General features: G+C 33.6%; 1 protein-coding gene across 1 annotated transcript; it reads left to right on the forward strand.

Moving 5' to 3' along the window:
• The first annotated feature begins 4,625 nt into the window (after nucleotides 1–4,625).
• LOC132067467 (protein NRT1/ PTR FAMILY 4.6-like) lies at nucleotides 4,626–13,439 on the forward strand. The gene is made up of 5 exons (XM_059460720.1): nucleotides 4,626–4,647; nucleotides 4,747–4,858; nucleotides 4,996–5,213; nucleotides 11,352–11,795; nucleotides 12,109–13,439. Exons 1-5 carry the CDS (start codon nucleotides 4,645–4,647, stop codon nucleotides 13,084–13,086), a joined length of 1,755 nt encoding a protein of 584 aa, XP_059316703.1. The 5' UTR covers nucleotides 4,626–4,644; the 3' UTR covers nucleotides 13,087–13,439.
• The last annotated feature ends 4,244 nt before the right edge of the window (nucleotides 13,440–17,683 follow it).

Here is a 17,683-nt window from a genome sequence, read left to right on the forward strand (position 1 = left end):
AGAAGCATGTTCTAGCCGGGCGCGCACGGCCAGGGAAGAGGGAGATGATCGCCGATCATGACTTGGAGCGTCCGGTTATTAAGAGGAAGAAGGACGATGGAGACGATGGCGAGGGCGGGGGATGGTACGAGCTCGAGGCCTAGGGATAGTCTCCGCATACTACATGTGGGACCCATCCACGATAGTGTATATACATTAGTGTTATACAATTTATCGTAAATATTATATATTTTTTGCATAGTTATATATATTATCTTAGTTTTTATTATTGTTTATAGTTTCACATCCTAAATTGATTAAAAAAAAAAAAAAGCTGACACGTTCGAAATAAAGTTAAGCATTAATTTAAAAATAAGACGAAACCCCAAAAGATAAATAACGTAAAGCTAATGACTACAAGTCTTCAAACAAAAAAGGACTTCGAGCACTTTTCAACCACTAAAACGACAATCCAAAGTATTGCGGATTCTTTATGTATCGAGCCTATCTTATTAATTGTACAAATATAAAGTAGGGTTCTATATAAATATTGAAGTTTCGGAATCAAAGCATGATTAATATACGGCTAAACTACGTAAAAAGGAGTGAAATGGAAAATGGCGACTACTATAAGCGCAAAAAATAATGCGCTATAGCTAAAATCCATCTATCTATAACGCATTAAAATAATGCGTTATAGGGGAGAGAACACAACTCCTTTAGCGCAGTATTTTACTGCGCTAAAGCATTTAACGGTACCGTTACGGTTAGGTGCTTTACTGCGCTAAAGGTACATTGGTAACTTTTTTTTTTGTTGGGGTATTTTGGTTCAAAAAATTTTTTTTAAGCCATTTTTGTTCCGGGTCCCTTGAACAACCAAACAACATTGATATTAGGGTCAAGAGACATAGTTTAGATTCTCTTCTCTCCCCTTTATTTTCCGAGTAAAAATTAAAGTTTGAAGCATTTGTACTTTCTACTTTCGGTGTTATGTTTAGGTAAAGATAGCTATTATTTGGGGTAGAGAGGGGGCTTCATTGCTACTCATGACCTGATAAGGTAGGTATTGACTCATTTCAGTCCTTCAACATGTGCAAACATAAACAATTAAAGTATTTAAAAGAAATTAGAACACAGGAAGGAAGAAGGAAAAACACCAAATAAAAGCAAGTCTTCCAATTACCTCCAATTCTTTTCTTCATGAATACAGTAGAACGAAAGAAGGAAAAATACCAAATTAAAGCAAGTCTTCCATTTACCTCCAATTATTTTCTTTATACGAATCCATAAAGAAAGAGTAAGCAAGTGTCTATATGCAATTTAAAATCCAATTGTACTTTTTTCTACGGAAAAAAACCCTACCTACTAGCGCTACGCCGGTGCTTATATCAAGTCAGCAATACAACAACATATTTAGTGTAATTCCACAAGTGGAGTTTGGAAGGGTAGGGTGTACTCAGATCGTATTCTTACCTTTGTGGGGTAGAGAAGTTATTTTCAGTAGACGCTTGGCTTAGGAAAGTGTTTTCAAAATGGGTTTGACAGAAAAAATATCAGCAACAAGATTGTAAATAAACAAAGCTAAAGAAGCAACATGTAGTAATAAAAATTGGAGAGTAAGATACTATGAGAGTACTAATAACACCACTAATAAGAAGAAGAGGAGACTAGGGCCCTGCCTCTCCCAAATAAAATATCAAATCACACTAATTTATGATTATTGTTGAGTTCTCATATCAGTAGGGATGTGGCTTATTTGTTTGTTTATATAGTCTTGGACAATTTTTACCTCATGACCTAACTTAGCTTCTTGGTTGAGTTATGCTTGAAGTCCATTTTCTTAGGATGGTTTCAGAGTGAGACTCATCTAAGCTCATGGTCTATTTGATGTTGGGTCCCATCTTATATTGTCCATGATCTAAATGATCAATAGTGAGCGTGTGGGGTTTGGGGTGTTGAGTTCCCACATTGGTACAAATGTGATTTTTTACCTTCTTATACGGTATTTACCAATTCTCTCCTGATCATAAATTAGTTTTTATGGTTGAGTTAGGCTAAAAATTCATCTTTTAACGATTGCATAATGAACTGAGGTGAGAATCTACACCAGTTAACCATAATGCAGTGAGCAAAATGTATATAAAAAATATATGGTATAAATAAGCTTAAATTTTCCCTTTCACCACAGGAGGCAAATATTTATACACCTGCTATTGGTAGGTCATTCTTTATTTAGAAGCTGCCAATTGATTCCCATGTGAATTGTGATAAGCCTAAAAATACGTCTTGAAGTGATAATGTTGCAACGCGTGTATTGGGGATTAACAGAATCAATTCTTTATTTCGTTTATTTATAAGTCAAGCAAGTTGAGTTAAAGAAACAAAACTAGTAACATACGGGTGGAAGAAAAGGGAAATATTGATTAAAAATATGGTTAAGAACTTAACAGAAAAAGAAAGAAACATAAAAAGAATTGCTTGTTTTTTAACATTTGCAGTTTGTTATGAGGAAAATAGATAAAAGGTGGATGGTGGGGACATCAAAGCTTTAGAATTTGTTGTATTAGTTCTTGGGTCAAACAACACAAGGCAAATCCAAAGGGCACCAGCTAATTTCTCTTCCTTTCTCTCCATTTGTTTAGCTTGATGGTTATGAGTTTTTAAATGCTCTTTGCACAGTTGTCTGGAAAATATATTTAAGGGTTAGTGTGGTTCAAATACAAGTTCTGCAGGAATTATTATTGCAAGAGTTGTAAATAAAGAATTGTTTGGCTCATGAGATAAAAAAAAAAAAAAAAAGGTAATCTCAAAATAAAATGTGAAACTATTTAATTTCATGTTCGGTTGGATTTGTTTTTGCCATAAGCAATTTTAGGATTAGTTATACCGTAGTTTTAATGAGTATTATATTTATATCATACTGTATGAAATATGAGATAACAATCTCGGGGTAGGGTACCGGTAGCAATCAATGGAAGAAATGTCTTTCTCCAAAAGTTATTTAAATAGGCCAAGGTTAAAATTAAAAATAAAAATTTATCCAACTTTGGCTATTATAAAACGAAATACACGTCTTATTTAATCTTTGTATTCCTATATTTAATTGAATGAATCAAATATCTACAAAAATTATATCAACTAAATAACTCATTATTATTTTAATCCCCAATTATAATGCCGTCTTATCGTGGTTGCAAACCAAGCGAACCCTAAAGAAATTAATGATTCAAAGAATTATTTCTTGTTGAATGTTTGATAATTTATCGTATTAAAAAGAAACACGAATATAATCTGTGTAAAATAATACATAATTTAATCTGGCTAAAAAAGAAACACGAAATTAATGATTCAAAGAATTATTTCTTGTTGAATGTTTGGCATTTCGTTAGTTTTAGCTATGCATTGTTTATACATCTTCCTAATTTAATCTGTGTAAAATAATACATAATTACTGCATTATTTATAAGAAGAGACAAAATTATATTACAACCAAAATAAATTTAAATTATGTTGAAGTTAATAAGGAATTAATTCTTCCAATTCAAAAAATCAAACAAGTTATACTGAATTAATGAGGAAATTAATTCTCCTCATCCAAGCAACCAAACGGCTCCTTAATTTATAAAGCAACAAATCATAGCTACCAAGTAACATGAGAATTACTCACTTTTTCCCGGATTTTTTCCTACTTTTTTCAAAAATTGATGTTTGGCCATAAAAATTCAAATACAACTTGAAGTTGTATTTGAAATTTGAAAAACAACCAAAACCTTGTTTTTCACTTTTTCCATTTTCTGTATTGGACCGTTACTTTTTGTTTTTCTGCTTTCAATTTTGCCCTAAAAAATTTTATTTTTATAAAAAGGACCTTCAAAGTGTTTATTTTTACAGCTATTTTTATAAAAGTTTTACAAAGTGTTTATTTTTACAGCTACTTGGTTTAGTTCTTGCTGGGTTTTGTATGAAGTACAAGTGCAAGATGGGTTGATGGGACAGTATTTATGCACCAGTTATGTTTATTAATTGCTTCAGGTGATTTTGCTCGTTTTTAGAAATTAGTGGTATAATCATGTTTTTTAGAAAAAGTACATTTCAACAACCAAATATTATTTACAAAAACTATGGCCAAACACAATTTAATTTTAATAATTTAAAAAGTAAAGTAAAAATACATACTTTTATTTAATCATAACTAATTAAGTGTTTAAAAAATATAAATCATATTTAATGTGAATAACCTATAGTCATACCTCTTTATAATGTTTATTGTATGTAACAACAGTTTATTATAACGGTTAAGTTCTTTTGAAATCAAATTTTTATGTTATGTTACATTGTATGTTTTTATAACAATAATTTGCTACATCAAATAAAAATATTCTGACAAACAATGCCGTTATAAAGAGATTTGGCTGCAGGTGGACCGCGGATAAATAATTCGGGGGATCTTTAGCCTTTGGTTTTCCCAAATGCTTTGCAAAGTCTCTTACTAAAGGGTCCACACCATTCTCTTCTAACTCTTTAAATAACCCCCAACTTTGATTACTCTCTTTTCTATCTTATTCCTCTAAGAATTCTTGAGATCCCCACACTCTTAAGCTCTCAACTTATAAAACCCCTAAACCCAAGTTGAGATTAAAACTCACAGAAATACAAGAAAAAATAATGGTATGTTCCTCCTCCTTTTTCTTTTCCCCCATCTCTTTCCCTTTACTTTGGTATTTTTCATTTCCTATCATATAATCATCACTCTGTTTTGTGTAACAGGAAACAGAGAGCCAAAGCCACTCAAGCACTTGGCATGGTTATGTTGATTGGAAAAATAGGCCTGGACTCACTAAGAGACATGGTGGTTTACGTGCTGCTTCCTTTGTCTTAGGTAAAAATAGTAAAAACCATTTCTTGGAAAAAAATTATATGGGGTTTTGATAAAGATCAAATCTTTTTCAAAATTTTGTTTTATTATGCATGTAAGAAATTTTAAAGAATTTGATTTGTGATTATTTTTTGTAACAGTTGTGGAGGTGCTGGAGAATTTGGCATATTTGGCAAATGCAAGCAACTTAGTGCTCTACTTGTCTGAGTATATGCATTTTTCGATATCAGAATCAGCAAATTCTGTGACCAATTTTATGGGCACAGCTTTTTTACTGGCACTTCTTGGTGGATTCTTATCTGATGCCTTTTGCACAACTTATTACATATATATCATCAGTGCACTCATCGAATTTCTGGTAAATTTTCCATTTCCATTTCCCAATTATGATCTTGTTTATTTCCTCATCTCTGTGTATTAATCAGTCCTTCTACTCTTCCTTCTCTTTGTTTTGTGATTGTGAGGGAAAAAAAAAGTGAGAACTTAAGTTTTATACACCATACTTAAAAAAAGAAAATTACATCGGCAGGTCATTCAAAAGATATAGCTAAGTCAACTTCTTTGAACAGTAGGATTTGAAATCTTTGAAATTAAATATGATATAAATAATCCGATAATACAAAAATTATTGTCACTGTTCAGTACACTTTAGTAAATTTTACGTAACTTTATTCTCGTATTTTACTGCAAAGAAATTGCTTTTCAAACTCGCGACTTTTCGATCACATGATAATAACTTTTTTTAAGCCTTCCTTCGAAACGCCAGACGGTACATTTTAGTAATGATCATTAATTGATACTAACATGTTGAAAATGATAACTAATAGGAGTATTTAAATAAAGTATACCAGCAGTGTAAAAAATGTTTGATATTTATAACTGACTGAACAGCACGCACGTGGATTTTAATGGGGTGAGACGGCAAATGAGCAGAAACAAAGGCAAAATTGTAGCCAATATTGAATGAAACAAAGTTGGGAAATGTGATCAAAGGCAATAACGTCGCCACGCTTTTGATGCACCTATTCACTCTCTTTTGTTCTTTTCCTTCTTTTCATTTATATATTTAAAGATAAAGATTCTTCCTCTCTCTTATACTATACTATCAAGTGGTAGTATATTTTTTCCCTTTATTTTAATATACTTGAACCGTTAGAATGATAGCGTAGTACTTTGACACACAAAAGAAAAGAAGTCAAATTACTTTTTGAAGTAAAGATAACTATACTTGTTTAATTACTCGTATTTTGTTCTTTCATGATACTCTTGTCATATTTCTTCCTCTTAAGACTTGGCATTGGTTATACTGTATAATAAGTTAATAATCCTATTTGATCGGTAGAAAACATGAAGGACGATAAATTTTTAATTAATTTAAAGTCAAATTTACTTAACCAGATATAACAAGGACTACAATCAGAATCCATTGACATTTCAGGGACTAAAAATGCAAAGTTCCATAACTTTCATATAAAAATAAAGATATGGGTAATGACCACTAAGGGCCTGTTTGGAAAGCCACCTAGTAATTGAAATTGGTGTAATTACTAGGGTAGTAATTACAGAACCTAGTAATTACACAGTAGTGTAATTACAACGACCTGTTTGTTTGTCATAACGTAATTACAATGTAATTACAAGTGTGTTGTTTGGTTGTGCAAGTGTAATTATACAGTTAGTTTAATTTAAACATAAAATTTAATTATAAAAAAATTAAAATAAATATTTAAAAAAATATTTGCCTTTATAAATGATAGTAAATTAGTTATTTAATAAAACATTGTTTCTTGAAAATATATTAATTAATAATCATATATTTGTAACTAAAACTATAAAAAATAATTGATATATCTTTTTCAAATTAATAATATTTAATTTTAATTAATTATAAAACTTAAAAGAAGACTTTTTTTTTTGTGAAAACATCATGGATTAGATGTTTGACAAAAAAAATAATATTTATAAATATAATGCCATAACATTATTCAAATGTTTGACACAAAAAATCAATCAATTGTAAGTGAAAAATAAACAACATGTAATGTGAAATAGGAAGTCAATAGTACTAAAGCAAATAACTTAAAATTGAAAATATAACCTAAATTCAAAATCCAAAAGAAAAAGTTTAACATATTACTCATATGTCAAATTCTAACATTACATAAGTAAGTTCCAACGTAACATAAGTAAATAATTCAAAAGAAAGGGAAAATATAAGTCTATAACCCCATTCACAACAGAATTATACTTTAATAACATCACTCGTCATATGTCAAGTTTGTTAATGACACGTTCTTTCCAATATTAAGAGGTGTAGTTTCAAAAATTAGAATAATAACACGGTTAGGAGAATAAAATAAAAAATACGATTGGAGAGTGTAATTACCCCTCTCAATTAAACACAATTTTCACCTAACTATGTAATTACTTGGTCAAATAAATAGGCCAAATTATGTAATTACAACCAATTCCAATTACCTGGGTGGCTTTCCAAACAGGCCCTAAGAGCACTTGTGGCAAGATGAATATGATCCGTCCAACCTTCTTAATTGGAGGTCTTTGATTCGAGCCCTTGAAATGAGAAATGTTTTAATAAACTTTACGAACGCGAATTCCAATTCGTCGAGGTCCTAAAGCGAATAACCTAACGCTGAGTGGGAAACTAAAAAATAAAAAAAGACATGCATAGTGAGCTAGTCATAGTATACTAGTACTAGTTTTAATTATTAGGAAAGGCATCCGAAACATAGTGACGATTAGTGTAAAAATTGCACAAGGGCATGCAACTTGCCAATTAAAGCGATGCAAGTTGATAATTAGTATGACTAAAGATGCATGGGAATTGGTTGCCTTTTTTTCTTTTTATCTTCTATGTCTGCTTCTTTTCTTTTTTTCCCCTCATTGTCCCATCCATCAAACCAAACATCAAACTTATTAGCAAAGAAATTTCGAAAATTAATATTGACCCCATAATGGAGCTTTTTCCCTTGTCATTCTTATTCTTTAAAATTCCAAAAGAAATACCATGAGCCATGACTTAGAAAAGAGACCAATTGATATGATTCGATTTGGTTTAAATAAAAGAATTGTGGCACCATGGAAAACACAAGTTTATAGGATGAAAAGATCTATGTCGTCTAATTTGTAGAATTAGAATCGATTTTTAGATACAATTTTTTTAGTGGAGGATCATAATAAGAATCCAACCTTCCCCACATATATTATTCATGCAGCGTATCTAGTTTGAGTTAGCATTTTCCAGGGACCCATACTCAAATTAATAGGCCATTTTCAAACCGAAAAATACACACACACACAAAAACTTTTTCGTTTGGGTACTTTTTTCTCCCGCACTTTACGTTTGTCACTATGCATATATGGTGACAATACACTAAGAAAAATATTTTACCTAGTAGTTAGGGATTTGTTCTGATCTCAAAAGTACACTGCGGATGTGTAGATTAGATGCACTGCAGGAATTTAAAGTTTGAACTCGCTGTATAGAGGCCCATATTTAAATGCAAAGGGTAGAATAGGAAATCCATTATTCATTGAGTTTTGACGAATTTTTTTGGATTATCAATGTATAGACAGAAAAATATTTATCAATAGTCAATTTTCTTTATTGAATCATGACATATGAATAGTGAGGGAGGCGATGGTATATATAAATATATTTTTTTATTTGAATGACACGCCGTAATTTCAACCACAGAGTAGGTGAATAGATATATATTGCATATTATGGATCAATCTTTAACGAGAATTTACGTCGGCTCTTGGGATAAGGATTTGTTGTGTTGGAATTAGATGAGGGGTTAATTAGCAAAAAGACAAAAACTATAAATACAACATCTAAAAAATAGAATCGGTTGGAAAACAAATGTAACAACATTGTTTGTTAGCATTCAAATTGTTGGCCTCAAACTGTCAACCAGTAATAGCGTCTCACAAGTCATGGCAGATGCTTCACTTTTTGTTATTTCAGGAGTACTAGATGATTTTTTCTTTTTAATATATAGGTGAAATTGTCTATGTGTATATATAGATTGTTGTATTCATTACGCGTAAAAGAACATCTTTATGAATTCCTTGATGCAACGATGCAATTCCTGCCTCCACGACTATCTTTTTTATTTTTTATTTTTAATAATGGGTATTCGGGCAATCTTCTGTGCATGATCTCGACTATTTCACCTAGTACTTGTTATCTGTCACCAGCATGGTACCGCAATCGTCGTCAATGGATACATACTCCTTGATCTATTCATGCACTTCCTTTTCTTTTCTTTTTCTCCCCTTTTTGTTATGCTATGTGACTTTTAGTTTTGTTGTTCTGTTTGTGTTAACCCTATTGCATCACCTTTGGCGTTAATGGTGGTAGGGCCAATGCAAGTTTTGGATGTACTCTTTCCTTTTTGGTGGCTTGCTTTGTGGCAATACCCATAACTCTATGACGGGGATTGCAAGTAGTACAAGAAATATCATAAATAGTCAACTACTACCATAGAAAGTGTAGTATTTTTCACCTAAGTCTTTTTTTTTTTTTTTTTTTAATTTAGAATATCTACCGAAAATAATACAGTAGTAGTTGGATCAAAAAACAAGTTTTGATATTTTTCAAAAAATTAGAATATAAAAAAAGGACAGCCCGGTGCACAAAGCATCCCGCGTTAGCAGGATCATATTATCTAGAAATCATGAACAAATCATACTCCAATGTCTTTGCTTTTCTCACTGGAGCAAGGAGGCCAGGATTTCTTTTTTAAATTATCTATATGTGGTCGTGCATGTCTTCATTTTAAGAATTTAAAAATGTTGTGAGCTTTGACCTAGCAAAAAAAAAAAAAAAAAGCAAATGACTAGCTCCAATGGAGACTGAAATAGAAACACTTTGGAAATTTTAAATTGGAAAGTTTGCATATATGCATGTCAATAAAGTGCGCATGTAGCAATAGGGTTTTTGCTTTTTATGGTTAGTCTATGGGAATTTATATTAACCATAAGTGGTGATTAAAAAGAATTAACTTTTAGGAGGCCTTATGTAACAGGTGTGTGGTTTTTAGTAATGTGGCAGTGCTATCAATTTCTTTAAATAGACACAAACTTTCCATTATGAGAGTATGTCCATAGAGAACAATTTTATATTCATTTGGCAAAAGGGCAAATGCCACTATAGCAGTTATTAATGCTTGATTATACACCTATCAAAAGTAGAAACAGCAATAGAATAGTTTAGATTTTTTTTATTTTTTTTTAAAATGGCCCAAACTAAAAGGGGCCACTTTAATTAGCCTCATCTTTCTTTGTTTAAATCCTAACTATGTCTTCGTTGCATGTCATGTTCTTTTTGGTTTTATGTCTTTGTTGCATGTCATGTTCTTTTTGGTTTTCCATTCGGTGTCCGGTACTCGCATTAGGACTGGACTAAATTCGGATTCGCACCGGAAAGTCCCACATTGGGGTAAAGCGCTCCCTAACAAAAGACGATTCCGTATCCAATAGGGCTCGAACCCGAGACCTCCGGTTAAGGATGAATATTACATTCCATGTGGACATATTTTTGTCATTAAGCTTAATTTTGGGTTTAATGCAAAAGATTCTACTGTTGGTAGGTATTGAAACAAACTTGATAGATTTATTCTATAGAGTTAGTACCTGAATTTGGAATGTCAAAAGTGAACTTAAAGGAGAGTGTCTCTTTATTCCTGTGACAGCTAGAGGAACTTTTTCATCATTTTTTTTTTATTTTTTATATGTGAACTGTGAACTATTTGGGCTCACTCCTTTCTTAATTAGTCCTACTTGAGTCTTAGCACTAATAATTCTGCCCCTGAATATTCCCACAAGAAAATCAAAAGTGCAACCAAGGTGAAGTTCAAGACAAAACAAGAATACAACCCTTGATTCAGCTTCTTGACTAGTGAGATTTCATGAGTCATATAAAGAAGGAAACCTTTTTACAATATGGGGGTCATGTACCTTAGACGACTTGAGTAATGAGTTTGGGAGGGGGGGAGGGGGGTTGTAATTTGTATAGTAAGGGTGTGCTGGACCGCTGACGAATAATAGGTATCCACACCTCAGGCAGAGCTAGTGAGTCGTGTAATAGTTTATGTTGCTCGGACTTTTCAAAATTGTTGAGGGGTGCGTGTCGGATCTTCCAAAAGCAGTGCAACTTTGGACCATCCGACGTGGGTGCGACAATACTTTTGGAGAAAGACGAGAAACATAGGTTATAGTCGACCATTTTGTGCGGTTCAGGGGCACTAGAGTCAATCACAGGCGCCCAAAAACGTCTTGACACCAACCCCCCCCCCCCCCGGGACCCCACCCCAAATCTGAGTTTGCTACTCCAACAGGGGAAATGTCAACTGAAACTGAGAGTTTTAAACAAAACTCTACGAATATTTCTTGCATCATTTTAAATTGTCATCAATGAAAATTTGATTGATAGTTTCTGAATATTTCCTGAAATAATGACTTGCAAAAACAGGGGCTAGTGGTACTCACCATACAAGCTCGTTCAGGGTCGTTGAAGCCACGAACATGCGACCTTCAAGCATCGCCAAATGTGCCTTGTGAACAAGTTCACGGTGCACAAGCTGCAATGTTATTCATAGGACTCTACCTAGTGGCATTGGGCGTAGGAGGTATAAAGGGATCGTTGCCACCCCACGGTGCTGAACAGTTTGATGAAGCAACCCCACAAGGAAGAAAGCAAAGATCAACTTTCTTCAATTACTTTGTGTTTTGCCTCGCGTTTGGAGCTCTCATTGCTGTAACCTTTGTGGTTTGGGTGGAAGACAATAAGGGTTGGCAATGGGGATTTGGAATCTCAACATTTGCTATATTTTTTTCGATACCAATCTTCCTTGCTGGTTCGCCATTCTACAGGAACAAGATACCTTGTGGAAGCCCTTTTACAACAATCAGCAAGGTATATAGTTTCATAAAACCTCAATCTTTCATCCCCTCTCGTATTATGTGCACTTTAACAATGTACTTTACACAAGCACTCTTTGATTTACAGTCACACCTCTCTATAACGGCTATCCTCTATAACAACATTTTACTATAACGACAAGTTTTATTTAGAACCGATTTTTCAAGTATGTTGTATCATATATTCTCTATAACATCATTTCGTGATAGCAAACAAAAAAATATCCGAACAAACAAATGATATTGTTATAGAGAGGTTTGACTGTATATCTTTTCTAAGAGACTAAAATGATGATTTATATGCATAGGTTCTAATTGCTGCACTGCTAAATTCTTGTGCATCAAGAAACTCAACAAGTGCTATAGCAAGTATGGCTTCAAGCCCTTCTCCTCCAATTCCAACCGGCAAAGAAGTTGGCCAACATTCAAACAGCAAAGGCGTAGAATTAATTGAGACTCCATCGACAAGTCTTAGCTTCCTTAATCGGGCTATTTCAGACACACCAGCTTGTGGTGCACTAAAATGCTCACTGCAACAAGTGGAAGAAGTCAAGATTGTGATGAAAATCCTCCCGATTTTTGCCTGCACAATCATGCTCAACTGCTGCCTTGCTCAACTCTCTACTTTCTCAGTCCAGCAAGCAGCCTCAATGAACACAAAGATCGGTTCTTTAAAAGTCCCACCAGCTTCACTCCCCATTTTCCCTGTAGTGTTCATCATGCTCTTGGCACCAGTTTACGATCACTTCATCATCCCATTCGCTCGTAGAGTAACCAAAACAGAAATGGGAATCTCTCACCTCCAACGCATTGGTATCGGTTTGTTCCTCTCCATCGTGGCCATGGCAATCGCAGCCCTTGTTGAAATCAAGCGCAAAGGAGTAGCTACCAACTCAGGACTAATCGACTCTGCCAAACCGTTGCCCATAACATTCTTTTGGATCGCGTTTCAGTACTTGTTTCTTGGATCAGCCGATCTTTTCACACTAGCAGGGCTTCTCGAATTCTGTTTCTCAGAAGCACCGGTCAGTATGAGGTCGTTGGCAACATCTCTCTCATGGGCTTCTTTAGCCATAGGATACTATCTTAGCTCAGTGATAGTGTCTATCGTCAATCGTGTAACGGACATTTCAACGCACAAACCATGGCTCTCGGGTGGAAACTTGAATCACTACCATTTGGAGAGATTCTACTGGCTAATGTGCATACTCAGTGTATTAAACTTCATGCACTACTTGTTCTGGGCTACAAAATATAAGTATAGATCAGTATGCTCTAGTAGATAAACAAAAATGTTCAGAAGTCAAATTTGTCTGTTTCTACAACTCAACTGATATGTCAGCATTGCTGTGCAAGTTCATTGAAAAGAACTTGTGGAGTCTTAACAGAGGAATATATTTATCGAGGGACGAAAACGTCACATTCAACAACCTCGGAGCGACTCGTCAACCCTCATGTTTATCTTTCTATGCCAGACTCAGAGCAGGAGTTCTAACAAGGGATTCAAAAAAGATGCAAGAATGTCACACCTGGGATTGAACCAGAGACGTTCAGATATTTTTTGAGCCATTTTGTGTTATACTTATGTAAAGAGTATCCAACAACTTTTTATATATATGACAAATTTGGTTTTACTCTATTTGCACAGTATAAGTATAATTTCTGCATCGAACCATGTAGCTCCGCCTTGATTTTGACGTCAACTTCGCTTGTATACCGCATGAATGGGACACACATATACCATTTATCATTAATGGTTTAGATTTATTTGAGGGGAACTTTCAATAATATACAATCCAGTATAAGAAATTGCGTTCATGTAGCCATATTTTTTAATTTACATTAGCGTAATCATTTTTTCGCGGTATACAACATTATGTAGAAATATACAACTTTATACACCTACTGTAGATAATGTATTAACTTTGAATAAAAGTGTATAATAATGTATAAGAGGTGTTTATACACACTTTTACACTGATATATAATATTATGCAAACTTATACAAGTGGTGTTTATACACATGTTTATGCATAAGAGGTGTTTATACACACTTCTACATTGCATAAAATTGTATAATAATGGAGATCCGACGGAGATCTGGTGGTACAGGGGAGAGGATGAAGGAGACGACCTCTCCGGTGGAGAACTGGTGGTACAACAAAGAGGATGAAGATCCGGTGGTACAACGGAGAGGATGAAGGAAACAACCTCTCCGGTGGCTACAACGGGTAAAAAAAAATATTGGCTAAATCGGGTAATTATTTTACCCTAATTGACATTGAGTGTAAAAATACCTTTAATTAATCTGGGATAGGTCATACCAGGATTATGATAATGGATATTTTCATAAATATGCTCCCAAAAAATTTGACAATTCCATTCTGATAACTTATTTTTTTAATCCATAAATATATTAAAGACATCTACAATAAGTTAAAAAAAGATTCTAGGTAACAAAAAGAAGAAAGAAGAATTCAAGTTTGCGCAAGATATCAGGGAGCTCAAGTTGATCTAATAGTCTTATATGTTTAACCAAATAAAGAAATAATCTCATAGTTTTTTCAAGAATTATCCTGACAATTGCTTGAGCTTTTTTTTGGTTGTTTTGAGTGTTCTTCACGAATATATAGTTGTGGACATGTGGTCTCTATCAGATTTATTTCCAAGCTTTGTGAATCTAAGAAAATGAATGAAGAAATTTGCTGTCAGAAATGTGGGCCGGATTGCCAAATCTTTTGCGAGAAAATATATTGAAATATTTATTATGCTAATCACAGTGTTAACCTTTAGTTAATTAAACATTTGCCATTTATGTTAAAACAGGAAACATAGAGGAGCTAAACCATGTCTCTCTCTTTTCTCTCATCACGCCACCCTATCCCATTTTACTAAGATATTTTACTTTTATATCAAATTAAATTGTTTCATTTACTGATTTTAACTTCTTACAACCCTATGCACCCGATTAAATGATCAATTGATGTGAGAACGTGTACCAGTTGTAAGAGCATAATATATGATGGCTAGGTTAGGCATTTGGGGGTTCAATTTTTATGACAGACAAGAGAGGTTATAATTTAAATAATAAAGAGTAAACAGGCGGGTATCATCCGTCGAGTTTTGAACCGTAAACACAGGTCCTCGAGAAGCTAGGTCATAAAAATGTGTGTTAATTTACTATAATTTAATAGTAATAATATATGTAAAGACACGAGTTAGTGTAAACACAGTGTTAAAATAACTTTTCACTATGTCCCACATCCTTTTATAACGATCAGGTTGATTTCAATTTTACCTAAGAGTCACGTCAAGTTGCAAACTAATTTTTTTTGTAAATTGGAAATCATACAACCTTGTCTTAGTATCATGTATAATTTTCTTTTGTTTCATCCTTTTAATAACTTTCTGCAATACTTAGGCAAAACTGGGTGACTTTTTAATTATAAAAAATAATTTAGTGACATTTTTAATACTTAGATAAAATTATGTGATTCATTTGTTATAAAAATAATTTAATAAATTTTATATAATTAAAAAATTGAGTGACTGTTTATAAAATCAACCCTGACACCCCTGTTCACCACAAAAACATGCCCGACCTACCCCGTGAGCCCCTATACTTTGGTAGGAGGGGCAGATCTATGGGGGTCGGGAGGGTGTTCACCCGAACCCTATCGACATAAAATTACATTGTATATAAAAGGTAATTTTTTAAATCTTTTATGTACATATATAGATTTTGAATCCCCTGAACACAAGAACACAAGATTACAGATTTAGTCAGTGGTTTAGGAGGTTCAAAATTCTCCTTGAGGTTTCAAATTCAAATCCCCTAGTGAAAACCTGGACCCGTCACTGCTTTGGAGCACTAATCACATGAAAGAATGCCATATTACATCTTGAACATTACAAAGACTACATTCTTTCAGATGGCCCACCAAACAAAACTTATACCTAGCTCGAGTGGTTGTTTGGATGGTATGATGGGATAGACAAGGATATCTCATGAGATTATTTCATCCACCTTCTATATGAAATAACTTATCCCACCATTTATATTAAAATGTTGTGATAAAATAATCCTAACTAAATGATACCACTTATTACCGAACACAAGATAAAAATAATACCATACTTTATTATGATTATTCTTAACCCACCAATCAAAAAATCCCTTAGTGTATCTAGCATTGAAGAGTGTGTGTGTTTTAAGAAATGTGTTTCACATGTTCCAGTAAAGTGGGTTATTGTGGTGTGTGGACATCCCATGTTGTAGACTTATTGTACTAGTTGATATTATTAACCTTTCGTTGGTAATGCTAAATAAAGATTATGTGTGAGCGTCCTTTTTTTCATCTATTTATTTGTTATTTTTTTTATAAGTCATCACCATGGTTGTGATCCCATAGGTGTGGGGGGTTAGGCTTGACCCCTACCATGTCTATTAATTCAAAAAAGTTACACATGTTAGAGAGAGACATGGACCATGTTATATCCCGTATTTTGTGCATTGGGACATTCCGAGCTAACCACGATAAGTTAAAGACAAGACTATTCCGGGATACGAGGTTGAGACTTTTGACCTTCGATTTTGTTTTAAGGCATAAGTTGCTTATGATTTTATTGGTATGGAATACTAAGGAAAATTTGGGGTTAAAAGTGAATTATGAAAAAAATTTATTTCATGAAATAATGCCAAGTTGGCCGTGTGGCACATAAGTGGGGTACCACCCATGGCTTGGCCAAATTAAATTCATCCAAGCCATGTGTGGGCCATGGGACATTTGGATGAATTATATATGTGAATAAGTGATGACTAGCAAGTCATAATATTCATCATTTTTCACACTCTAGAAACTTGGAGAAAACATGGAAGAAAAGGGAGGACTATATTCGGCCATGGCTGGCCATTTTTGAGGTCCAAGAGAAGTGATCAAAAAATTATTTTCTTCTAGCTTTTCAACCAATTGGAAGGTCCTAATCAACGTGGAGTAGTTGTTGAAGCAATCAAACCACTCGTTTGTGCCATTCACAACCCTAGCCAAGTTGAAGAACTAAGTGAAAAAGGTAAGGTTTAATCTTCTTTTCATATGTTATGGATGGTTTATGCATGTTGTAGTGGGTGGAAAAGGATGAAATTCATGAAATTTTGTATGTTGAAGTTGGACCGTGTAGGTGTTGTGTGTGTTGGAGTGATAAACTAATTTTATTTAGTGTTTTAGTTGATGATTGTTGTGGATTATATGATGAAAATGAAGGTTTAATGATTTAAATTGAAGTTGTAATCGTTTGTGGGTTGTTGTAGAAGTTAATGTGATTTTAGCGTGGTTTCTTGAATTTATGAGAATGATGTTGTTAATGTGTGGATTGTTGGTGTAGTTTATGAATTTAAAAGAAAGAAATGTGTCGTTGTTGATCTTATTGAACTTGGAAGGTTTCGTGTGGAGTTATGTTTGTTGGGTTGTTTTGAATGTTGTGCGGATTGTTTGAAGTATGCTTGAATCTTGTTTGAATGGTTTCGGATTGGTACTTGAATATGTGAGCGTTGATGTTGGTTTGAATGTATGTAGTTGAGTTGAATGTAAATGGAAAGTTGTCGAATTATGTAGAAAAGAGTTGTTAACGTTAGAATGCGTTTTGAATTAATTGTTAATGTTGTTAATATGATTGTTGATATTGTTGTTGAAGATTTGGCCGAGTTGAATTCTCGGGGTTGTTGAATTTACGGGGGACATGTCACGCCCAAATTTCTGTAGATAAAGTGATAACTTGGGATTGAATTCCTAAGTGCCTATGGCTAATATTTGGTATCTAATGACGTTGTTGTAGATTTTGGGAAGCCGAGACCTAAATTCGGATTAGCTTAGAAGCATTTAGGTA

The sequence above is a fragment of the Lycium ferocissimum genome, chromosome 8, assembly GCF_029784015.1.
Source record: "Lycium ferocissimum isolate CSIRO_LF1 chromosome 8, AGI_CSIRO_Lferr_CH_V1, whole genome shotgun sequence".
Lineage (NCBI taxonomy): Eukaryota > Viridiplantae > Streptophyta > Magnoliopsida > Solanales > Solanaceae > Lycium > Lycium ferocissimum.

Excerpts from the sequence above, each read along its gene's own strand:
- LOC132067467 (XM_059460720.1), top strand. Across the intron at positions 4,859-4,995 it reads TGCTGCTTCCTTTGTCTTAG|TTGTGGAGGTGCTGGAGAAT; the intron begins GTAAAAATAGTA and ends TTTTTGTAACAG. Across the intron at positions 5,214-11,351 it reads GTGCACTCATCGAATTTCTG|GGGCTAGTGGTACTCACCAT; the intron begins GTAAATTTTCCA and ends TTGCAAAAACAG.